This window comes from Cyclopterus lumpus, chromosome 22 (genome assembly GCF_009769545.1).
Source record: "Cyclopterus lumpus isolate fCycLum1 chromosome 22, fCycLum1.pri, whole genome shotgun sequence".
NCBI lineage: Eukaryota > Metazoa > Chordata > Actinopteri > Perciformes > Cyclopteridae > Cyclopterus > Cyclopterus lumpus.
The window spans coordinates 18,310,513-18,334,389 of NC_046987.1; the positions used below are offsets into that span (position 1 = coordinate 18,310,513).

Sequence of the window (23,877 nt, forward strand, 5' to 3'; positions counted from 1 at the left end):
GTTAAAATGTGTATAAATAAATATATATATATAGCTGTGTATCAGCTCTCAAAAGGCAAAGTAGAAGCAGTAATTAATGTGCTTAGTATAATTATATACTTAATTGATATATATATATTTATATATATATATATATATATATATACGTATATATAAATTGTATATACATATATATAGTTATGTATTTATTTACATATATAAAAATATGTATATACATTTATGTATATATATATATATATATATATATTTACATATTTGTTGCTTACAATTTTTATTATTTAAAAAAAAAAGAAGTTATGTTTTGGTTCATGTATTTCTGAACAAAAGACTTAGTTCGTTAGTTTTGCTTTCGTCATTTATTATTTCTATTTTTTACATAAACGCGGATTATAAATTAAACTAAACTGAAATGAAAGGTATGGAAGCCAATTTCTGGCAGTAAAATAAAAAAAATATATTGTGTTTTTGTTTTTTTGCGTTCACCGAAAAATGTCTCGTGCGTGAACGCAGCATGTTGCACACATGGTGCGTTCACGCACCGCCCTTTGCGTGCACGGCAGTTTCCACACACTACACGACTGACAGTTTGTCGAACCAGTGCGCAGGTGTGTCGATACCCGGATGATACCTCATTGGCACGTGAAATGCGCGTGTCCTTTAGCGTGTCGCGAGCCGCCCCCCGCCCCTTTGAGTTGAGGTGTTGTGTCAGATGAAGGTGAACCGCGGCTCGTGCTGCAGTTGCGCGATGCTCACTGTTTGCTCGTGGAGATAAGTGAAGTTGGTGAGTTGAATTTCCTTCTTTGACACATGTATTCATTTGAAAAGTTAGGAGTGTCACTTTTATTCATGTGTTTTATTGTGAAAATCAATAAATAATAATAATGTAATATACTGTATTGGTTTTAAAACCTTCAAGTGTGCATGTTTTTGTCTTTCCGCTCATCCATCACACACACACAGCCAAGTTAATATATTTATTTCAAGCATGTATAACGAGTTAATGATTCCATTGGCCATTATTTGCATTACTATTACTATATTACTGTTATTACTAACCCATGGCATTTTATATATTATTTCCTCTTATTTTTTTTAGTTTTGTTCCCTCTTATTTTTTATCAATATAATTTATAATGTATTATCACGAGTGTCCCGCGTGGCTTTAGCGCCCTCTGCTGGGCACCTGCAGACTTGAGCCCCGTAAACTGCTACTAGCAGGCAGCTCGCTATCTCCGTGGTAGGTTAACCAGCTTTGTTGTAATGTATCTAGCTAAATAAGTACATTTTAGTTCGTAGAATTAGTTCCTATAGGTTATGTGGTAAAAATGATTTCTAACTTCGATAACAAGTCTCAAAGTGAAAAAAAGTGTCGTAAAAAACGTGTTTTAAAAGAGTTTACTACAGTGTTGCTAGGTTAGCTTAATACAGCATCTCGGTGGAGTAACTTGCTAGCTCAAATAATTGTTTCTTTTGCACGAGGTGTGCTGTGAGAACCCTAATGTGTGTTTCCGTTATCTTACAAGGTACATTAAGATAACATGTCATTTTGTTTACGTGTAAAGACCAGCATGCAGCACGCTGCGTGTTCCCCGGAGCTTGTTGCCACGAGGTGGGCAGCTGTGTGTCCGTTGTGTTGATCAGACACAAGTCTGCGTGAATAAACTTCTGGTTGCAGCCAAACATTGATTAAGTGTGCCTGAGTTATTACACGGTGTGCGTGTGTGTGTGTGTTATCATAATTATGCAGACGACACGCGCATCTACATACCTAAGTTGTATCACCAGGGGACTATAATAAGAATGAGAATGGGTGTGCCAGAATGTTCTTCAATTAAACAAAGATAAAAACAGAAGTAATTGTTTTTGTTGCTGATGTTAAACACCAGAAACCGAGCCAGAAATCTGGGTGTAGTTATGGATTCAGACCTTAACCTGAACAGCCATATCTTATCACCTGAAGGATATATCAAGGGTTAGAGGACTTGCCCATGCATTTATCTTCATAAAGACTCCGCTACTGTAACGGTGCGTTCACAGGTTCCTGTAAAAAAAAAAGTAAATCAGAAAGCTGCAGCTCCAGTCCTCACTAAGACCAGGAAAGTGGATCAAATCACTCCAGTTCTGAGGTCTTTGCACCGGATTCCTGTCCAACAAAGAACTGACTTTAAAATGCTGCTGCTGGTTTATAAAGCACTGAATGGTTTAGGGCCTAAATACATTTGTGATCTGCTGCTACTTTATGAACCATCCCAACCCCTCAGGTCGTCTGGGACTGGTCTACTTCCTGGTCCAAGAGACAGAACTAAACATGCAGAAGCAGCGTTTCAGGTCTTCTGCGCCACACATCTGGAACAAAGTCCCTGCAGGACCGTCAGCTCCTTTTAAATCCAGATTGAAGACTTTTCTGTTTGCTCTTTTAATTTAACCAGATTTAAGGATATCAATCAATTTCTGCATTTCACTACTGCACTTTATTTCTTAAACTGCACTACAACTTTTTTCTATTTTTTGCTTTTTGACTTTTTAAAGTTGTTTTGTTTTTAATTGTTTCTAAATCTTGTTTTCTTTTGCATTATGTGTTGATCCTTTTTAGTGGTTTTATGTGAAGCACTTTGAAATATGCTATACAAGTAAACTTGCCTTACACAACGAAAGAGGGAGTACACAACTGCTACACATGCTGTGGACATATGGAGTCCTGCTTTATTCTACACGTATGGAGACACAACCTGATGGTCAGACACTGATAAACTCCTCAACTTCACTCTTCCCCTCCTCACCTCCAGAGCCTAGAAGATACCTGTTACAGAGACCCCGTTATTCCCGGCTTCAGGTCTTGAACGTCAGCACCATGACGGGTGACGCGGTGGTCTGGAGGGGTCTGACCTGGATGAAGCAGGCGGCCTGCAGAGCCTCGCCAGGCGGCCTGCACGGCATCGGGAACCAGAGGCTGGTAAACTTCCATCACGCTGCCGTATCAGCAAAGGTGAGCAAGTCAGCCGCGATTAGTCCGTCATGCAGCCTGCAAAGCCGGGTAGAGTTTCACAAACATGCAACCCAGATACCTCCCTGAGTCCGGTCCTGCCACCATCGCCTCATCCGCACCAACAATGGTGAGCAGGGTTGGGAGGCAGACGGCGCTGGAATAGAAGACACCGTTGAGAGGATTTATAAAGTCTGATACTGGACGTTTATGGCAAAATAACATCAACAAAATTACAGTTGTGCAATGTCAACATAACTTAATATTTTGCTTGGGTGTAAAGCTTCCAAAACAACATTAGGACCCTTTGTTCTCCCCCTTTTTGTCTTTCACTACTTTAAAATGTAGCAGCGTCTACTTGTGTACATCGTCAATAAATCCAGTGATTTTTTTTCTTCCCATTTAAACATTTCTTATTTGAATAAAGAAAAAACGCACAAAGAGGTAAACTGTCCCATATTTCTCCAAATAGTGTGTGTGTGTGTGTGTGTGTGTGTGTGTGTGTGTGTGTGTGGGGGGGGAACATTAAGCACATTTTTTTTAGAACAATTCTTTTGCCTTATTTCTTTCCCCCAATGTAAAATCTTGTAACCACTAATTAAAAAAAAAAAAAATATATATATTATTATTTGTTTTATAAAAGCTACATCTTCAGGCAAGTTTTACTTCCATATTTTACAGATTGACGCTCCTGAAACAGTCAAATGAATTATGCGTCAATAGCGTCCCGGATTCTGTGTCATGTTGCCTCGACCGGATTAAGGAAAAGGTTGAACTATCCCTTTAAAACCTAATTGTGTATTAATGGTGTTTTCTCGTCCAGGAGCCGTTCAGCAGACGGCGCGACGCCTGCGTCCACAGAGCCGCGGCCGCCCAGCGTCACAGACACTCGACTGTTGCGCGTTTCATTGGAAGCGTTAGCGGCGGACAGGCGGCCTGCAGCGGAGGACCCAGCACTCGGCATGTGAGGTACCACAGGGACTGGTCCCGCCCACTGCTGCCTGGACACACGCGGTTATTTAACCGGGAGAACTCCACGGTGGGACGTCTGACGCCAGAGGACGTTGGAAACGTCAAGAAAACAGACATCAAGCAACATAAGCAAGTGGTATCCACCCGTAAAACCCTTTTATATATGTATCAGTGTGTGAATAATATTGACCAATAGGCCTTTTTCAGTGTTGTGGTTATTGTTTCAACATTGCACGGGACAATTTAATTTGTCTTTTGTCTTTTTGAGTTTAGTGCCTTCTTGTATTTCAGCTCAGTGAAAGAGCCAGAGAGAGGAAGGTGCCCGTCACACGGATAGCAAGGCTGGTGAATTTTGGAGGTAGGTGTATTTATTGGCATTATGGTACGCGTTTTAAAAATTAATATCATTATAGTCCTCGGAGAAGAAACAGTAGTGGATGTAAAACTTCTGCCAATAATAGATGGACGGATAGATAGATGGATACTTTATTCATCCCCGGGGGGAAATCTGGTTGTTGCAGCAGCAGCAAGCAAGCAAGGTTACAGAGTAGACATAACATATTAATATTAAGTATGAAAAAATGCACAATATATACAATAAAATAGCAGAACATATTAAATTTAAGATAAATTAAATGGAGCCAATGATGGAGCCGGCTTTCCTCATCTCCAACGTCTCAGAGCACTGGTCCAACAGACTGGGAGAACATCTCCAACATCTCAGAGCACAGGTCCAACAGACTGGGAGAACATCTCCAACATCTCAGAGCACTGGTCCAACAGACTGGGAAAACATCTCCAACATCTCAGAGCACTGGTCCAACAGACTAGGAGAACATCTCCAACATCTCAGAGCACTGGTCCAACAGACTGGGAGAACATCTCCAACATCTCAGAGCACTGGTCCAACAGACTAGGAGAACATCTCCAACGTCTCAGAGCACTGGTCCAACAGACTGGGAGAACATCTCCAACATCTTGCTGCACACATCGAAGGATCAAAGTTTCCTCAAGAAAAATCCATAATCCCTTCAGCGAGGCGTTTGACCCTCAGTCGCTCAGCAGGGCCGTGTAGTCGGTGTTAAATTACTGAGCAGCTTCCAGGTGCAGAGAAGGATAAAGAAGAAAGAATTCTTTAAATTTTAAAGCTTTTTCTTGTCGACAGAGAACTCCACAGGGCACCAATTAATTAAAAGAACTAGGCAGCAGATTAATCAACGATGCAATTAAAACAACACGCGTTGGAGCCCCTCTCTGTACGTTACTTTACTAACTTATTGTTCAGCTCACTTGTATTACCTAAAGGCTTTTGTAGTCATCTTAAATGGATTTCTTTCCTTCCTTTTGCAGGTCTGGCCATTGGACTCGGTATCGGGGCGATCGTTGAAGTGGCCAAGAAGAGTTTCAACCCCCAACAAGGAGAGCAAGGTGCTAAGAGGAATATAAAGGCTCGTGTTTAGACTTTACTCTAAAGTAACTCCTACGTTTTATCTTGCATAATATTTAAAAGAAGGGAGAGAATTCGCTTCAAATGTAATATAATTAACTCTATATATATATATATATATAAGTTCCTGTGCTTATAGTGGTGTACGTTATGTTACCTTTTGCTATTAGATCAAAGTGCTGCAGTAGATGAATATAAGAAGTAAAACATCTTATTTGGAGCTGAAATAAAAAAATCCACGAAACGTTTTTTTTTAGGTGATACGAAGTCGGTTCTGGCCTCGAGTGCCTTCCTGTCTGAAGCCAACGCTCAAAGAATCGTCCGGACGCTTTGCAAAGTCCGAGGCGCCGCTCTAAAACTTGGACAGATGCTCAGCATTCAAGGTGAGGCGTCATGAAGAAGGTTCATCTCTCCACCGGAGACCAAACGAAACAAACGATAAGTGGCGTTCCAGCCGAGCTATCGTGGGCGGGGCTTAACTCCCACTTTACACAGCTGCAGTGTCGCCACTGGTGGGAATAAACAGGTTTTTTGTACTTTACTTAAATATTTCCATTTTCTGCAACTAAGGTAATTTTCACTCTACTTTAATGTATTTGATAAGTTGAAGATATTCTATGCACATTGGTTGGTGTTTGTTTACAAACCACTTCAATAATGCAATAATATGATATTGTCATGACATTATTTTACTACATTATAAATCTAATGACTTTGATAATATTTTTGTTCTTTTTATGACATACTTTACTATTTCTTTTTACGACATTTTAGTTTAAATACTATACAATTTGTATTTTTCCAACACTATCATGTTTTATTTTTGATGACATGAGACGTACAGTAATTTATATATTTTATTTTTTCTTACATACTATACCATGAATATATTATGAAATACAATACTAGACATTTTTGTACGTGTTAATATTAACAACGTCCTGCTCGAGAACTCTGAATCCTGCTCATTACGTCGTGTAATTGAAAGTTTCAGAACATTATTCAAACTAATGCTTTTATATTTCCAGCTACAGCAAAACTTTCTGTTTTTGACAGATTTTCAGGGGTTTACCTTTAAAAAAAACAGATGCTCATCACAGTTCAATGTCATAAGAACAAAATTGTGACCGTTTTCCTTCTGTTCATCTCTTATTTCCCCTCCTCTCAGATGACGCCTTCATCAACCCTCAGCTGGCCAAAATCTTCGAGCGCGTTCGGCAGAGTGCAGACTTCATGCCCCAGAAACAGATGATGGTAAAGTCTGGAGCGCCGTACACGAACACTTAACAAACATAAACGATCTTGAGTCCATAGATGATCCATATGAGTCCATAGATGCATCTTCTCTCTGCAGAAAGCCATCAGCGGAGACCTCGGCCCAAACTGGAGAGACCGGCTGGAGTACTTTGAGGAGAAGCCGTTCGCGGCGGCGTCGATCGGTCAGGTGCATTTAGCGCGGCTGAAGGACGGCAGACAGGTGGCCATTAAGATCCAGGTGAGCGGAGATAAAACTCAGACGCAAACTATTACAAAATACAGCAGAAAAATTAAAATTGTACAATGAAATCTGCTCCTTTTTTAGTACCCTGGAGTCGCCAAGAGCATCAACAGTGACGTGAAGAATATCCTGAGTGCTCTGAATTTAATCAACGCGCTGCCTAAAGGTACCATTGTTCTTTATTACTCTCCCACAGCAGGATGAATGTCATGATTTTCAGCTACGTAACATGTGTCCTCGTTGCACAGGTCTGTTTCCTGAGCACCTCATTGAGGTTCTGAGCCGCGAGCTGGCGCTGGAGTGTGACTACGTAAGAGAGGCCAGATGTACCAAACGGTTCCAGTAAGTCGTGAACGCTTGTTCTTTTTTGGGGATTCAGTAGTGTGTTCATTTCTGGCCTTTTACCCCTAAATATGAAGCAATACTTTCCCGTGACATTTCTGAATTGTGAGCAGTTCAATTAAAAAGTCCATTCAGGCTCTAATTAAGATAAACACTGCATTAAAGGAGTAGTTTGACATTCTGAGAAATGTGTTAATTTGCTTTCTTACGGAGAATTAAATGAGAAGATTGGGTCCATTCTGTTGTATAAAAGATGAAACTACCTCTAGCATTCAGTTAGCATACAGACTTAAAACTGTGGGAAACATCTGGCCCACCTCTATCTAGCAAAGATATGTTTTAATTAGTGAGTAATACTGTTACTTTTCAAGTCTTTATGCTAAGCTAACCAGCTGCTGGCATTGAGTTAAAATATTTAATATTTATTATTTCCCCAAATATTTATTTTCCACTTCAGCTGTGAAGTTGACATTAATGTACTTTGTTGTTGTTGTTTGTGTGGCAGGGAGCTGCTGAAGGACCAGTCGTACTTCTACGTGCCGGATGTGATCGACGAGCTGAGCAGCCCGCACGTCCTCACCACCACGCTGGTGCCCGGCTTCCCTCTGGACCGCGCCACCGGCCTCTCCCAGGAGCTCAGGAATGAGGTACGACCTGCTGGGAACTCTGCGCCTGTGTACCGCCAATCCATCCACGTCACGTCTGCACAATATTTGAGTTTCATGCGTTCATAATAAAACGGGATCCACTATTTTCTTTCCTCCTCTTTGCTTCTGCTAGATCTGCGAGCAGATCCTGATCTTGTGCCTGAGAGAGCTGTTTGAGTTCAGATACATGCAGACGGATCCAAACTGGTCCAACTTCTTCTTCGATCCCCAAGCTCACAAGGTCGGTCCGTTCATTTGATCCCGACGCCGTTGCGCCGTTTGGTTTTTTTCCATCTTCTTCACCGGAGTCCGTTTCATGTTTCCAGGTTGCTCTGTTGGATTTTGGAGCCACGCGGGAGTTTGCTAAGAGTTTCACCGACACCTACATCGAGGTGAGAAGCTGTAGAAATGTGTCACGCTCTTGTTATACTCGTTATAACTACATACCAAATTATTGCTTTTGCAAGAAATGTTATTTTATCTCGTTATAACACAGAACTTTTCACTTAAAAAAAAACTCATTAAAATAGGATAAATTATTTCATGTTTCTTTGTTATCGGATGCGGTGGAAGTATAATTTATCAATCATGTAATGTTATTACAAGAAATGTTTATAATATTTTTTTTAAAAAGATAATTTCATATGCAGTAATAGCAAGAAAATGTCATAACGTGATAAATCCTGAAAGGGATCCTCATTTAATTAGAAACTTTTCACAATGACAATGCTGCCGTCTTTACATTCTAATCAGTTTTTTCACTTTAATTTCTCAAATCAGATTATTAATGCAGCTGCTAATAAGAACAAAGATGGCGTCCTCCAGAAATCCAGAGACATGAAGTTCCTCACGGGGTACGAGTCAAAGGTAATCAAGACGAAGCTCTTCACTATGAACCATAACATTGTGTTTGTATATCAGAGACTCATACTATAATGACTTGTTGTAAAAAAAGTATGTGAAAATGTTTAGTTTGTTATAAAATACTATATAACGGTTACTTTCTTTGACATTATACTATATTTTTGGGCTTTTTTTCCCCTACCATTTATGACAAACTCTTTATTGAACTATTGTTTTCATGACATTACATTTTCTTTACATACTATGACTTTTTAAGCAGTTTTTGACACTATACATATTTAAGACTTTTACAACAAACCATTCAAAACATTATTTGACAGAATTACATTTTCGGGATGCTGGCAGGTCAAGGTGTATGTATCCCTAAATGTAGAACTCTGGCTTTAAAGCCTCTCGATTAACCGGCGTTTCCTAAACTAAGGTGATGGAGGACGCCCACGTGGACGCGGTGATGATCCTCGGAGAGGCCTTCTCTTCCGAGGAGCCCTTTGACTTCGGCACTCAGAGCACCACCGAGCGCATCCACAGCCTCTTCCCCGTGATGCTGAGGGAGCGACTCACGCCACCCCCCGAGGAGACTTACTCCCTTCACCGCAAGATGGCGGGCTCCTTCCTCATCTGCTCCAAACTCAAAGCCAGAATATCCTGCAAGGCCATGTTCCAGGATGTGTACGAGAACTACTGGAGAGCCGGAGCGTCAACAAACTAGCTCCGAGACTGGTTTCATAGAATGCTCTTCAAATAAAGACTCGCTGGTTTTGTGTCGTGATGAACCGTCAAACTCACTTTCTTAGTGCATGAAAACTGCCAACTTCATATTCCGTCGCCCAGACTAACGTGAACATTGCTTTTCAAAGTAATGTGCAAAGATTATGTCTACGTATTGTTTGAGAGCTGTTTGTAAATGATTTGTACCTTTTCTGAGTGACGATTATAAATGCAAAGCAATAAACGGCACTTGATTAAAGGCTCGAACATTTTAAATGAAAAGTGAAATGAAATGAAAGTTATAATCCCCAAAAAGAATTGTCAACCCGTTATATAAATACTTGATGTAAATTAAAACCAATACCAACACAGTAATTATAGCGGTGTCAGTCATAAATATGATATCGGGAGGATAGTGTAGATAAAAGTACGGCATCTAGATACTTTTGGGGCGAGTGGTCGGTTCATGTTGCAGCCATAGACGTCAATGTAAACACAGTCGTGGTGATGTCAGCAGTCTTTAATGCTCCACTTGGATTGTGACGCTGGAGAAGTCGAACTTGGAGCGCAGGAGCTTTGTTGCCTTCTTGAGGACGAGCTGAGCATCGGTGCCTTCATCTGGAGGATAAACACGGGAGGATTCATCTCAAATATGAAATTGTGACATTAACGGCTTGGCTCTCATGGTATTGCATTTCAGATAAACATAGTTAGTATGCATCAACAATATAAAGCTATAGTAGTCATAAGTATGTTATAAAGTATTTGAGTAGTATGCCACAGCAGACCAGAGTAGGTCGTAAAAATAATAGTAAAAAAAAAGTAATTGTATATCATGCCATACTAGTAAATGATGAAAAGCATATTATAGTATGTCCAAAATATAGGACATTGAAAAATTCTGTTATTGTATTTTATGTAGAGGGAAAAAAAAGTTAAAGAGTAAACTGTCACAAAAGGTCAGAAAACTAATTATATAGATTACTCTTTGAAGAGTCATAACCCGCCCATGGATTAAGACACATATTTGTAAAATAAAAAGCTACAGTGAGCATAAAAAGAGCCAATTAGCACCACACCTGGGTGTACTGGCCCTTTAAATGAGCAGGTCGTTTTTTTACCTGTGGCCATGTGCACAGACAGGAAGGAGCGCGTCGTGTTCAGGCTCCACACGTGCAGGCTGTGAAGCGACGTCACTCCTTTCACCGACAGCAGCCGCTCCCGCACGGAGCTGAAGTCCACGTCCCGAGGAGCGCCTGCAGGAGACGGAGGGCGCGCGGTTCAAACCACACGTAGTCGAAGGAAAAACGATATGACGTCACCGAAGATGCGTTTACCGGCCATCAGGATTCTGAGGACGTCCTTTGTGATCGGAAGTGTCGTCGCGAGAACCAGAACCGAGAACAGGAACGTGCAAATCGGGTCCGCTACTTTATATTCAGGCTGGGAGGAATAAACAAATGATAAATAACTCATAATAAATGAGAGAATTGAGGGTATAAACTTGCCGCTGTTCAACAAATGTATGAAAATAAGATGAGTGACATATGAGTTGTCACTCATCTTGCACCCAGTTTCAGTAAATTGGAGGATATTGACGGATTAACGCTTGAGTTGTTGGATATTACAACAAATATTATGAAAAGAAAAAAAACTATGAATCTCTCACTCTCACACTTTTGTCCGACACTGACCCAGAAGTAGATGATGGTGGCGGCCAGTAGGACGCCGAGACTCTGCACCAGATCTCCCAGCACGTGGATGAACGCCGCCTTCACGGCGGCGTTGCCGTGGCTGTGATGGTGGCCGCTCCCTTGACGCTGTTTGGCGGGAAGTGCGTGTGCGTGTGCGTGGCCGTGCGAGGCTCCAGACTGGTGGAGGATCAGGACCATCCTAAAATCAAACAAAAAGTCTGAACCATTTGAGGACGAGCGTCCGACCCCCCTCCCCTCCCGCCAGCCGACCAAACACGATGCACTCACAGGACGTTGACCCCCACTCCGCAGCCGGAGGTTACGAGCATGATCCGACTGTCGATGTCGAAGTCTCCGTCATGGATCCTCTGAGCGGCCAAAGCGACGAGCGCCGCCGTCACGGCCCAGATGGAAACCATCGACAGCAACATGCCCAGAATCTCTGAGTTCAGGGTCCAGACAAAAAAGCAGACTTTGCAGCCTCAATGGTAAATTACACATTCAAGAGAGAACCAGGGCAAAATAATCACATAGAAATACATATATTCACAATAAGTGTCAAACACTGTAAATATACATTTTAGGAATGTTATGACCCTGCGTAAAAAGCCTCCCTTTGATGCTGTTCACCTCCCTGCCTGGGGGGGTGCTATGACATGTTTTGCTTTGTTTTGTGCCTTCTTCTAATTGCAGGTGATTGGACGGCAGTTCTTAAGAGGGAACCTGTGGTAGCCGGCTCTCTCTCTCTCCAGCTTCCAACCGGGCCTTGCTGCACAGCACTTATTCTTGGGTGGTGGGGTTAGATAGGGTGTCAGTAGGGGTGAGAAGCCATTTTGTTTAACCCTGTTTTCGGGTAGGGAGATAGGTAAGACACCTGTACTTTCTTTTGTTTCTTTTGTGGTCTAGGGAAGTTAGGTAACTTGCTCTGATTGTTTTGTTTGTTTTTTTGGACACCATAAACTACTATTGTTCCAACAACAAAGCGGGCGTGGATCCCACCTGCTCGATGCCACCCGAAGGTCATGGTGTGTGTTGGAGGCCTCGTGGAGAGCCACAGGGAGAAGATGCTGATCAAAATGCTGCAGAAGTCCGTCAGAAGATGAGCCGCGTCCGTCATGATGGCCAGACTGTGAGCGGCGTACCCTCCTGCAGAGAAGACAGAGGTGTGTGTGTGTGTGTGTGTACTGAGAGGTGATGATTGTGTACCAGGTTAGGAAAACCTCATTTTTTTTACTTTTTAAAAGACCAAGACGCATAGTAAATGTGTCATTTTACGTTGTAAATATACACTTGTGAGTGCATTTGTCATTGTGACACTCACCAAAATCCTTCCTTGGCATTTCTGTACTGATATTCTTTTATTGCCTATATAAACTGGAGCAGTAAGCAGCGTTTATATATGTTGCACCTGGTCATGTTTATAAAACTTTCTTCATCTATAGACGTGATCGTGTCTTAAATTATGAAGTCTTTATATGCAAAGTCACAAGAAGCTACAGCTCCGTGGCTGTCCGATCCGGTGCGCGAGAGAGCCACTATGCGAGCATCGGAAAGGAAATGGCGGAAAAATCCAAACACGCCGACGACCTGCTCGCCTATCACACTCTTCACTCCTCCTTCTCTGCCTCTATCTCTGGAGCCAAAAGCCAGAATCGAATCCTCTGTTTCTAACCCAAAAAAGCCCTTTATTTTTTCCAACCTCCTTGACCCCCTTGTCTCCCTCCACCCTTCTACCAAGCCACTTTGTTGACTACTTTACAAAAAAGATAGACGGCATACGCTCCTCATTTACTAATCCATCTACTATAACTACACCTCCATTAACTTCCTCTTTTACCCCCGTCTCCCAATCAAGTTCTTACCTTGGTAACCTCTGCCCGCCCAACCACCCTTGACCCCATCTCACATTCTCCAGTCTATGCTCACAACCTTCTTCCCTTACTCACCCATCTTATTAACACCTCCCTCTCTACTGGCTGTTTCCCTAACTCTCTGAAGGAGGCAAGAGTCAACTCTCTCGAAGAAACCCACTCTCAACCCGTCTGAAGTCAACAACTACAGACCTGTCTCTCTCCTCCCCTTCCGTTCCGAAACTTTAGAGGGAGCTATCTTTAACCAAGTCTACTCCTTTTACTCCACCATAACAACCTTCTTGACCCTCACCAGTCTGGATTCAAGGCAGGCCACTCAACAGAGACTGCCCTCCTTGCTGTCTCTGAGCAGCTTCACACTGCTAGAGCAGCCTATCTGTCCTTATCCTAATAGACCTTTCCGCTGCCTTTGACACAGTGAACCACCAGATCCTTATTTCCTCCCTCCAGGACCTGGGTATCTCAGGCAACGACTGCACTTACCGGGTAACCTGGAGAGGATCTGTGTCTGAGCCTTGTCCTCTCACTACTGGGGTCCCTCAGGGCTCAGTCCTGGGTCCTCTTCTCTTCTCTCTCTGTACACCAACTCTCTCGGCTCTGTCATTCGCTCGCATGGCTTCACCTACCACAGCTATGCTGACGACACCCAACTGATCCTCTCGTTTCCCCAATCTGAAACACTGGTAGCAGCACGAATCTCTGCCTGTCTGACTGACATCTATCAGTGGATGTCTGCACACCACCTGAAAATCAACCCTTACAAGACTGAACTTATTTTCCTTCCAGGAAAAAGCTCTCCCACCCACGACCTATCTATTAACTTCAACAACTCAGTGCTGGCCCCGACTCCGACTGCCAGGAACCTCGGAGTGACGCTCGACAGTCAATGCTCCCTGACTGCCAACATTACCGCAATAACACGCTCCTGTAGGTACATGCTGTACAACATCAGGAGAATACGACCCCTTCTCACTCAGAAGGCGGCACAGGTTCTGGTCCAGGCTCTGGTCATCTCGCGGCTAGACTACTGTAACTCCCTCCTGGTCTTCAACCTCCCGAAATGTACCCACACTACTCCGCTCCTCCGCGACCTTCACTGGTTACCGGTGGCCACCCGCATCCGCTTCAAAACACTGGTACTTGCGTACCGTGCTGTGAACAGATCGGGTCCGGTCTACATCCAGGACATGGTCCAACCTCACACCCCAGCTCGTTCACTTCGCTCGGCTTCTGCCAATCGGCTTGTAGCGCCATCACTGCGAGCTAAACACTCAAAGTCACGACTGTTTGCTGTGCTGGCTCCTCATTGGTGGAATGAGCTCCTTATTGACATCAGAAAGTCTCTACACCTTCAGTCGCAAACTAAAAACACATTTTTTTCGACTATACCTTGAGTAGGGAAGGTAGCGCCGTAGTAGCACTTAAATGTCTCTTACTAATAGCACTTTGTAGTTTTAAATTTATTGAAGAAATTGTACTTTCTCGATTCTTGTTGTTCTTAGTTTGGACTCATGGTTTAATGCACTTATTGTAAGTCGCTTTGGATAAAGCGTCAGCTAAATGACATGTAATGTAACAAATCAGACACGACACAGTTCTTACCGACCACCTCTCCGGTCATGAAGAGGAGGCAGACAGTGCAGGCCAAGTAGAGCTTCCTCCTGGCCGAGCGCCTCACCTCGCTCTCGGCCGCCGACATAGTGCCCGCCTCCAGGCAGAGGCCGTCGGGCCGCCACAGGGCGTCCTCGCTGGAGGCGTCTTCACTCGAGTCCGAATGCTCGTCGTCTGGAGAACCCGTGCTGAGAGGAAGATTATAATAAAACACACGCTTATAATAGATCAAATTAATTATGTATTTGTGCATAAAGAAGAACAACATGCCATCGAAGAGGCTCCAGGTGAGTCTCAATCAGAGGCATCTCTGCTGATAGCTCCATATCCTCAGGTGCACTTCAGGGACTCCTTTTTTAGTTTCACGAATGTCAAAGTGAAGCTTGTGCCAGCTGCTGCAACCCTGGGCTCTCTCGCAGAGGCGGAGCCCAGCGAAGCCCAGCGAAGCCAATGGCAGCTGGCTGAGCTCACGGGCGCCGATCGCCAATAGGAAACCGGTTCAAACCACCAGACGACTGGGACATTTCCAGTATCAGCAAAGTTTATTTCATCAGACAAACAATACTTCCACCGAAAATTATTATTATTTTTTTTAAACATGGAAAAGTTTGAAAAACGATTGGAGAGAAGAAAAAAAAAAAAGACCTGGGAATGTTGATGATAAAACTAAATCTGTAATCTTTCTTTCGTTTTTTGTTTGATCAAAATAATTAAAACCTGAAGAAGCAAACAATATTAACCTTTTGAAAACCATGGCCCCCAGTTCTGCTTCACTTTTTCAAACTTTGCAGAGAGACTGGTCCCATAGTGTGATATGATCTCTGTGGTTTTTGACCTTTGCTCTGCATCCTTCCAAGAGATAATCCTGAAAGTGCTTTTCTTTTCTAGGCAAACCTGAAAATTCAACTTTTGCTGTCTTTCATCTTTATTTACTCTTAACCAGTAACAAATATACTAATATGTACACATCTGAACAAAAGCGCACATGGGTTGCCTTTACTATAACACCAACATTATTCAAATAGCCTTTGTGGTTGCAGAGATACACCCTTTTTAGTTTGGGTATGTTATTTCGAGCAGAAACCTAGAAAATAGGTCGGTTTTCAAAAGTTTAAATCCCACATTTAGGCACTTTTGTGACGTTTTCTCAAGTATACAAAACTGACATTTCTGGATTTGGTTGAATGTATAGAAACACAAGTCACCTGAGAAAAACGGATAAATAATGCACGTATGCAATTTTGATTTGTACCAAATGCACAAACTGTACATTCCTACACCGATCAGAAATACAAAATAATATACAAACACGATAAAAGATAATTTAAAGGCTCTAAATCTCTAAATAAAACCTAGAATGGCTAGATAAAAAAATACACCTCTGAATTTACATTTACATTTTTTTTTTTAAACAGGATTCGTGCATTGGGCATCATCTCACACACACACAGCGCAGAGAGATCATCGTCGTTGAAAGGAGGCCTCGACTCATCTGAATATAATTCATCCATATGGAATATTTGGCAATGAATCAAATCAGCAGGTCGTTGGTTCTAGCTTCAAGAGCAGGACCGCGCTCATCACAACATATCAGTTGTTCTCCGTACCATATTCACTTCTTTTTGTTGTAAATGTTTTATTGGTTTTCACAGTTTTCATCCCGCCAGGGAAGAGGATTCACACATGTAGGACAGTTATAAATTGAAATTTGAAACCTCATTACCAACTCTACCCACACCACCCAACCAATGTAGGGTTACAGGCTATGGAATTTATACCTTTAGGTAAATTCAGGTGCTGGACATATCAAAATAATTGCATTAATTGATCCTCAAAAAATAAAAAGGTTAATAATAAATTAAGGGGGGAGCAGGGGGGGACTGAGAGGTTCTTGTAAGGAGTCGTAGTGGTCTAGAAAAGGTGTCCATACTTTATCAAAGGTTTGGGAGGAAGCTCTGAGAGTATATTTAATCTTTTCAAGTGTCATAAAATACATGACATCTTTGACCCAATGGGAGAACGATGGAGGGGCACGTTGCTTCCATCTAAGGATCAAACGTCGAACAAGGAGTGTTGTGAAGGCTACGACCACATTGGCTTCATTTGGTAAACGGGTACAGAGTTCCTCTGGTGCCAAAGAATGCGCAGGTTGGGTCCGGGTCAAATTGAGTTGCAAACATCTCACTAAGTTTTAAAAATACTTATCCAAAAAGGTGGAGAGTTTCGGGCATAGCCATAACATGTGTAACAGGTCTGCTGGCTGGCCTTTACATCAAGGTCATAAAGGATCAGAGTTAGGGTACATTTTTGCCAGTCTAGCATTAGTGTAATGAGTTGTGTTTAGCGGATGTAGATGATGTATATATCAAGTCTAAAATAGAGTCCTGACTCCCAGGCCATTTTTAAATGATCCAAGGAGTGTGGGTCAGGGTTGCAAAATTCCAGGAATATTCAAAGTTGGAAACTTTCCACGGGAATTAACAGGAATAAACTGAAAATTTGGGGGTAATTTAACTGTATTTACCTTGTCATAAGCAGACATGCATGCAAACATTTATAATACAACTTTTAAAAATGACATTTTTGACTGACATTTTGTGAGTAGTTCTTTATTCTTTCATCGAACAACAAAAACATGAACATTGAATTAAAAAGGTGTATTCCCTATGATCACCACCCCCCCTAGAGTAAATAAACATACGATTACATTTAATTGGGGAGCGGGTGGAGGTTCCTTGTAGCCCAAAGTGTCTCCTAAACTGAGCCCATATTCTTATTGTGTGATTTACTATTATGTTTCTAATTCTATTTGTATCCGGTCCGCCTTTCCTAGAATTGGCCCGTCTTCAAACCAGTGAAGTAGCTTCTGGATATTGTATGCCCAATAGTAAAAGAGAAAATTGGGTAAAGCTAAGCCTTTTATTTAAATTATATTTTTAATCAAGATTTATGAAAAGATTTTTGAAATCAGGATAGGAATATATTGATAGATATAAAAATGTTGGTAATAATATAATAATATCATTTTAACTAGGTTAACATGGCCCACTAGGGATAATGGTAACTAGGCCCAGCGAGTCATATCCTGTTTGCATTTATTCAAAAGGGTAATAGTTAATTTTAAGGGTAGAATGGAAGGAGCGCGTGACCTCAATCCCCAAGTACTTAATGCCATCCCGGGCCACCTTAAAGGGGAAAAGGCTGGAAGGGAGTGCCTCTGCTTCAGAATATAGAGGGAAAAGTTCACTTTTTTGCCAATTTAGCTTATATCCTGATATTTCCCCAAACTGATTCAGGATTTCACTCGCTTCTTGAGGTCACCTTATGTGCACTACTGTTATCTCTTCAAGAACCAGTTCAATACTTTGGGAGATGCTCTTATTTATTTACTTTACGAGCATTACCCGAGAAGATCGATACCATGAGATCTTATTACAGAGGTTAGAAAACTGGGTGAGAATCTCTGGTACGGCACTAAACTGGTTCAAGTCCTATCTCGAGGATAGGACGTATTTTGTTGAAATTGGTAACTGTGTCTCAGACCAAATGGCTTTGACCTGTGGGGTTCCCCAGGGGTCAATCCTAGGACCCCTATTATTCAATCTGTACATGCTTCCATTAGGCCAGCTAATATGCAGCTATAACGTGTCCTACCACAACTGTGCAGATGACACTCAGGTCTACGTGTCACTGACGGCAGGTGAATATGGACCTGTAGATTTACTTTGTCACTGCATCAAACAGATCAGTGTGTGGATGCAAAACAATTTTCTCCAGCTAAACTAAAAAAAAACTGAAATCATTGTCTGTGGCCCACAGAAACAAAGAGAAAGTGTTATCAGTGACCGTGAGACTCTCTCTAAAACCTAAAAATCAGGTTAGAAATCTAGGGGTAATATTGGACTCAAATGGACTTTAACAGCCACATTAAATCAATAACAACAGCTTTTTACCATCTAAAAAACATTGCCAAAATCAAAGGAATAGTGTCTAAACCAGACTTGGAGAGACCAATCCATGGGTTTGTCTTGAGCAGGTTAGACTACTGTAACGGCCTGCTGAGCTGTAAGACAGCTGCAGTACATCCAGAACGCTGCTGCTCGAGTCCTGACTAGAACCAGGAAATACCACCATATTAGTCCAGTGCTCAGGTCTTTGCACTGGCTTCCTGTTGCTCAGAGAATAGACTTTAAAACAGCTCTGCTTGTCTACAAATCTCTTCACGGTCTAGCACCAACGTACACGTGTGACGTGTTAGAGCCATATGAACCATCTCAGGCTCTGAGAAGCTCAGGGAGTGGTCTCCTGCTGGTCCAGAGTCAGGACTAAACACGGTGAGGCTGCGTTTCACTTTTATGCTAAAATCTGGAACAGTCTTCCAGAAGATGTGAGACAGGCCTCAACTCTGACAATGCCGACAATGTTCCAGACTGAAGACAATTCTATTTGACAACTGAAAGTAACTGAAATGTCACGTTCGTGTCACGTCTGGGTTATTCAAGTAAATTTAATAAAGTAGTAAAAATCAAACCGAGTCATAATTACGAAATAAAACCTCCTATTGGAGTAATTTAAACCCCATTTTGGGAATATGGTGCTATATTGTCAATAGATATTTTAAAAAGGACTCGCACATGGAGCTCTGCCATCATACAACCACCTTGAGTCCAATGTAAAGAAGTGGAAAGCTGAAATCCAACTTTCAGAAGGAAAGTGAACAAGCGTTTCTCCCAAAATGTTGAATTGTTCCCGTAATGCCCGTCAGCCTCACTCACGACAAACATTAATGCTCTTTGACTAACATGAACATTGCTTTTCAAAGTAATGTGTAAAGATTATGTCTACGTATTGTTTGAGAGCTGTTTGTAAATGATTTGTACCTTTTCTGAGTGACGATTATAAATGCAAAGCAATAAACGGCACTTGATTAAAGGCTCGAAAATTTTAAATGAAAAGTGAAATGAAATGAAAGTTATAATCCCCAAAAAGAATTGTCAACCCGTTATATAAATACTTGATGTAAATTAAAACTAATCCCAACACAGTAATTATAGTTTACGGCATCTAGATACTTTTGGGGGCGAGTGGTCCACTGTAACCACAAGGTAGTCGGTTCATGTTGCAGCCATAGACGTCAATGTAAACACAGTCGTGGTGATGTCAGCAGTCTTTAATGCTCCACTTGGATTGTGACGCTGGAGAAGCCGAACTTGGAGCGCAGGAGCTTTGTTGCCTTCTTGAGGACGAGCTGAGCATCGGTGCCTTCATCTGGAGGATAAACACGGGAGGATTCATCTCAAATATGAATCGTGACATTAACGGCTTGGCTCTCATGGTATTGCATTTCAGATAAACATAGTTAGTATGCATCAACAATATAAAGCTATAGTAGTCATAAGTATGTTATAAAAGTATTTGAGTAGTATGCCACAAAACATGGAAAATGCCACAGCAGAGTAGGTCGTAAAAATGACAAAAGTAATTGTATATCATGCCATACTAGTAAATGATGAAAAGCATATTATAGTATGTCCAAAAAAAGACAAACAAGTCAAAATATAGGACATTTAAAAAGGATATAGTGAATGAAGTATGTTGAAAATAGTCAGTTCTAGTGTTTTATGTAGAGGAAAAAAGTTATATAGTAAGGTTATAGTAAACTGTCATAAAACTAATTATATAGATTACTGATAAAAACATCTATTAAAGTAATATTGAGGTATGAAAAGCTACAGTGAGCAAAAAAGAGAGAGAAGAAAACAACAAAAGAGCCAATTAGCACCACACCTGGGTGTACTGGCCCTTTAAATGAGCAGGTCGTTTTTTACCTGTGGCCATGTGCACAGACAGGAAGGAGCGCGTCGTGTTCAGGCTCCACACGTGCAGGCTGTGAAGCGACGTCACTCCTTTCACCGACAGCAGCCGCTCCCGCACGGAGCTGAAGTCCACGTCCCGAGGAGCGCCTGCAGGAGACGGAGGGCGCGCGGTTCAAACCACACGTAGTCGAAGGAAAAACGATATGACGTCACCGAAGATGCGTTTACCGGCCATCAGGATTCTGAGGACGTCCTTTGTGATCGGAAGTGTCGTCGCGAGAACCAGAACCGAGAACAGGAACGTGCAAATCGGGTCCGCTACTTTATATTCAGGCTGGGAGGAATAAACAAATGATAAATGATAAATAACTCATAATAAATGACAGAATTGAGGGTTGAAAATGAGGGCGACATCTGATTGGCTAGATAGGTCTGTTGAAATAAACGCATTTGCGAATCTAGCCACGGCAGGGGAGTCTCATAAGTCTCACACACACACACACACACACACGTGAAGCAATCCACAAACAAATGGTGTGCGATTGACAAATAAATACATAAAAATCCTTAGAAATGCATTTGTGAATCGTTCTGCGTGCATTTGTAAATCAAACATATTTGTAAATTGTTCTGTTCGCATTTGTGAATCTTTGTGTGTGCATTTGCAATTATTGAGACTGATCTGACCCCGTACAGATATGTGAGCCATCAAGTTGTATCAGTATTAGTTCAAATTCACTCAGATTGTCAAAGGAATCAATATTCCCCTGATCGAGTGGCCTGTCCCAGATCTCCAGCTTCCTGAGGAAGGTGCTGCTCTCTGCCTTGAAGATGAACATTTAATTCATTCAGCTTTCCAAATATGTCACTGACAGGCCAATTTCATCAGAAATTAAAAATCAGCAAATAAATAATTATAATTGAATTAATAAATTTGACTCCAAGAAAAAAAAAAAAAAAAGTATATGCATGTGTTACAAAGATAAAATAAATGAACTGAGTCCACCTCCTCTTTGTAGAATAATATGCGTACAATTTAAATTGTATTGTACGACATATGTCGTGATCAGCGCCTGAAAGCCCTTCCTGTTCCCTGCCGTGGTCTGCGCAGAAACCCACAACTCTCCCATGTCAGCCCGCGTTCTGTCAGGTAACTAGTTGCTCAGAAGCCTAACGAGCTCTTCATTTAGCACACTAAGCTACACGAGAGTCGCAAAGGATCTTTACGTTACGGCGTTACACGTACTCTTGTAAAGTTCTCCACACTGCCCCCCCACAGTTTGAGAACCACTGTATTAGCATCACTGTGACACAGAGTGTTTTGGCCGACACTGACCCAGAAGTAGATGATGGTGGCGGCCAGCAGGACGCCGACACTCTGCACCAGATCTCCCAGCACGTGGATGAACGCCGCCTTCACGGTGGCGTTGCCGTGGCTGTGATGGTGGCCGCTCCCCTGCAGCCGTTTGGAGGGAAGCGCGTGGCCGTGGCCATGTGAGTCTTCAGACTGGTGGAGGATCAGGACCATCCTAAAATCAAACAAAAAGTCAGAACCATTCGCGTCCGACCCCGCCCCCCCGGCCGACCAAACACGATGCACTCACAGGACGTTGACCCCCACGCCGCAGCCGGAGGTTACGAGCATGATCCGACTGTCGATGTCGATGTCTCCGTCATGGATCCTCTGAGCGGCCGAGGCGACGAGCGCCGCCGTCACGGCCCAGATGGAAACCATCGACAGCAACATGCCCAGAATCTCTGAGTTCAGGGTCCAGACAAAAAAGCAGACTTTGCAGCCTCAATGGTAAATTACACATTCAAGAGAGAACCAGGGCAAAATAATCAGAAATACATATATTCACAATAAGTGTCAAACACTGTAAATATACATTTTAGGAAGCAGCTCATAAGATGGCACGCAGCAACAACCCTGAATATCAAACCGAAGGAGTATAATGAATAGATAAAAAATGCTGACAAGAAACCAACATTTAAGTGTTTTTTTAAAATGATTAGTATCTTTAAATAGTTAATCTATATATTTATTGTAAAACAATTCCTCAGCATTGGGTTTTAAATGCTGTGGAAATACTACGTGTGTTTTTTTTGGCCTTCAAATTTAAATATACTGTATCAAAAAATAATAATACTTGAATCAGTTTATAAAATACGCCGCACGATCGCCACAACTTGACGTACAAACACAATATTCCTATCGCTGCAAGAACCAAACAACAAAGCGGGCGTGGAGCTCACCTCCTCGCTGCCACCCGAAGGTCATGGTGTCCGTTGGAGGCCTCATGGAGAGCCACATGGAGAAGATGCTGATCACGATGCTGCAGAAGTCCATTATGATGGACAGACTGTGAGCGGCGTACCCCCCTGCAGAGAAGACGGAGATATACATGTGTGTGTGTGTGTGTGTGTGTGTGTACTGAGAGGTGATGATTGTGTACCAGGTTAGGAAAACCTAAATCATTTTACTTTTTAAAAAGACCAAGACACAAATGTGTCATTTTACATTGTAAATATAAACTTGGGAGTGCACTTTGTCATTGTGACACTCACCTGATATTCTTTTATTACTTACATAAACAGCGTTTATATGTTGCACCTGGTCATGTGTATAAAACTTTCTTCATCTATAGAAGTGATCGTGTCTTTTAAGTTATGAAGTCTTTATATGCAAAGCCACAAGAAGCTACAGCTCCCAGATAGAAGGTTGTAAAGAGCTCAATAAAAAATGTAGCAGTGCAGATGTAAGTAGCAGTAAACTGTATTTCTCAAGTAAAAGTACCTCAAAATTATTATTATTATTATTATTAACAAAATAAAGTAACATTCATAAAGTACCTGATCAGATTAATAATCAGATACGACGACGCTCTTACCGACCACCTCTCCGGTCATGAAGACGAGGCAGACGGCGCAGGCCAAGTAGAGCTTCCTCCTGGCCGAGCGCCTCACCTCGCTCTCGGCCGCCGACATCTGCCAGAGGCGGGCCGCCTCCTGGCAGAGGCCGTCGGGCCGCCACAGGGCGTCCTCGCTGGAGGCGTCTTCACCCGAGTCGGAGCTCTCGTCCTCTGGAGAACCCGTCCTGAGAGAAGACGATTATAATAAAACACACGCTTATAATAGATCAAATTCATTCTGTATTTGTGCATAAAGAAGAACAACATACCATCGAAGAGGCTCCAGGTGAATCTCAATCAGAGGCTTCTCTGCTGATAGCTCCATATCCTCAGGTGCACTTCAGGGACTCCTTTTAGTTTTACTAACGTCAAAGTGAAGCTCGAGTATGTGCCAGCTGCTGCAACCCTGCGCTCTCTCGAAGGGGCGGAGCCCAGCGGGAGCCAATGGCAGCTGGCTGAGCTCACGGGCGCCGATCGCCAACAGGAAAACGGTTCAAACCACGAGACGACTG

The 23,877-nt window shown here is 42.3% G+C and overlaps 3 protein-coding genes across 4 annotated transcripts; 1 reads left to right on the forward strand and 2 right to left on the reverse strand.

Annotated features, from left to right (window-relative positions):
- The first annotated feature begins 572 nt into the window (after positions 1 to 572).
- Positions 573 to 9,720, forward strand: coq8ab (coenzyme Q8A, genome duplicate b). Of its 2 annotated transcripts, none has more exons than XM_034562671.1 (15): positions 573 to 781; positions 2,787 to 2,986; positions 3,807 to 4,091; positions 4,247 to 4,313; positions 5,306 to 5,383; positions 5,660 to 5,785; positions 6,571 to 6,656; positions 6,757 to 6,897; positions 6,985 to 7,066; positions 7,149 to 7,242; positions 7,748 to 7,889; positions 8,023 to 8,130; positions 8,216 to 8,281; positions 8,670 to 8,756; positions 9,175 to 9,720. In XM_034562671.1, the coding sequence occupies exons 2-15, from the start codon at positions 2,852 to 2,854 to the stop codon at positions 9,460 to 9,462; spliced, it is 1,785 nt and encodes a 594-aa protein (XP_034418562.1). In that variant the 5' UTR covers positions 573 to 781; positions 2,787 to 2,851; the 3' UTR covers positions 9,463 to 9,720. The 2 variants fall into 2 exon arrangements, with proteins under 2 accessions (XP_034418562.1, XP_034418561.1); XM_034562670.1 differs by lacking the exon at positions 573 to 781 and adding an exon at positions 1,188 to 1,237.
- Positions 9,721 to 9,871: 151 nt separating this feature from the next.
- LOC117751608 (zinc transporter 2-like) lies at positions 9,872 to 14,963 on the reverse strand. The gene is made up of 8 exons (XM_034563539.1): positions 14,908 to 14,963; positions 14,629 to 14,825; positions 12,155 to 12,301; positions 11,444 to 11,597; positions 11,156 to 11,354; positions 10,799 to 10,904; positions 10,583 to 10,717; positions 9,872 to 10,079 (listed from the first exon to the last, which is right to left on the reverse strand). The coding sequence occupies exons 1-8, from the start codon at positions 14,961 to 14,963 to the stop codon at positions 9,982 to 9,984; spliced, it is 1,092 nt and encodes a 363-aa protein (XP_034419430.1). The 3' UTR covers positions 9,872 to 9,981.
- Positions 14,964 to 18,546: 3,583 nt separating this feature from the next.
- LOC117751128 (zinc transporter 2-like) lies at positions 18,547 to 23,762 on the reverse strand. The gene is made up of 8 exons (XM_034562702.1): positions 23,635 to 23,762; positions 23,345 to 23,550; positions 22,710 to 22,835; positions 22,058 to 22,211; positions 21,790 to 21,982; positions 20,682 to 20,787; positions 20,466 to 20,600; positions 18,547 to 19,905 (listed from the first exon to the last, which is right to left on the reverse strand). Exons 1-8 carry the CDS (start codon positions 23,688 to 23,690, stop codon positions 19,808 to 19,810), a joined length of 1,074 nt encoding a protein of 357 aa, XP_034418593.1. The 5' UTR covers positions 23,691 to 23,762; the 3' UTR covers positions 18,547 to 19,807.
- Between the last annotated feature and the right edge of the window lie 115 nt (positions 23,763 to 23,877).

Bases quoted from the DNA above. Each gene is read 5' to 3' on its own strand.
- coq8ab (XM_034562671.1), top strand. From the start codon at position 2,852: ATGACGGGTGACGCGGTGGTCTGGAGGGGTCTGACCTGGATGAAGCAG. The intron at 2,987-3,806 runs GTGAGCAAGTCA...TTTCTCGTCCAG, and splicing joins ACGCTGCCGTATCAGCAAAG to GAGCCGTTCAGCAGACGGCG. The intron at 5,384-5,659 runs GTGCTAAGAGGA...GTTTTTTTTTAG, and splicing joins CCCCCAACAAGGAGAGCAAG to GTGATACGAAGTCGGTTCTG.
- LOC117751608 (XM_034563539.1), bottom strand. From the start codon at position 14,963: ATGGAGCTATCAGCAGAGATGCCTCTGATTGAGACTCACCTGGAGCCT. The intron at 10,905-11,155 runs GTCAGTGTCGGA...TATTCCTCCCAG, and splicing joins CCACCATCATCTACTTCTGG to CCTGAATATAAAGTAGCGGA. The intron at 10,718-10,798 runs GTAAACGCATCT...CGTCTCCTGCAG, and splicing joins CCTCAGAATCCTGATGGCCG to GCGCTCCTCGGGACGTGGAC.
- LOC117751128 (XM_034562702.1), bottom strand. From the start codon at position 23,690: ATGGAGCTATCAGCAGAGAAGCCTCTGATTGAGATTCACCTGGAGCCT. The intron at 22,212-22,709 runs GTGAGCTCCACG...CCCTGAACTCAG, and splicing joins CTTCGGGTGGCAGCGAGGAG to AGATTCTGGGCATGTTGCTG. The intron at 20,601-20,681 runs GTAAACGCATCT...CGTCTCCTGCAG, and splicing joins CCTCAGAATCCTGATGGCCG to GCGCTCCTCGGGACGTGGAC.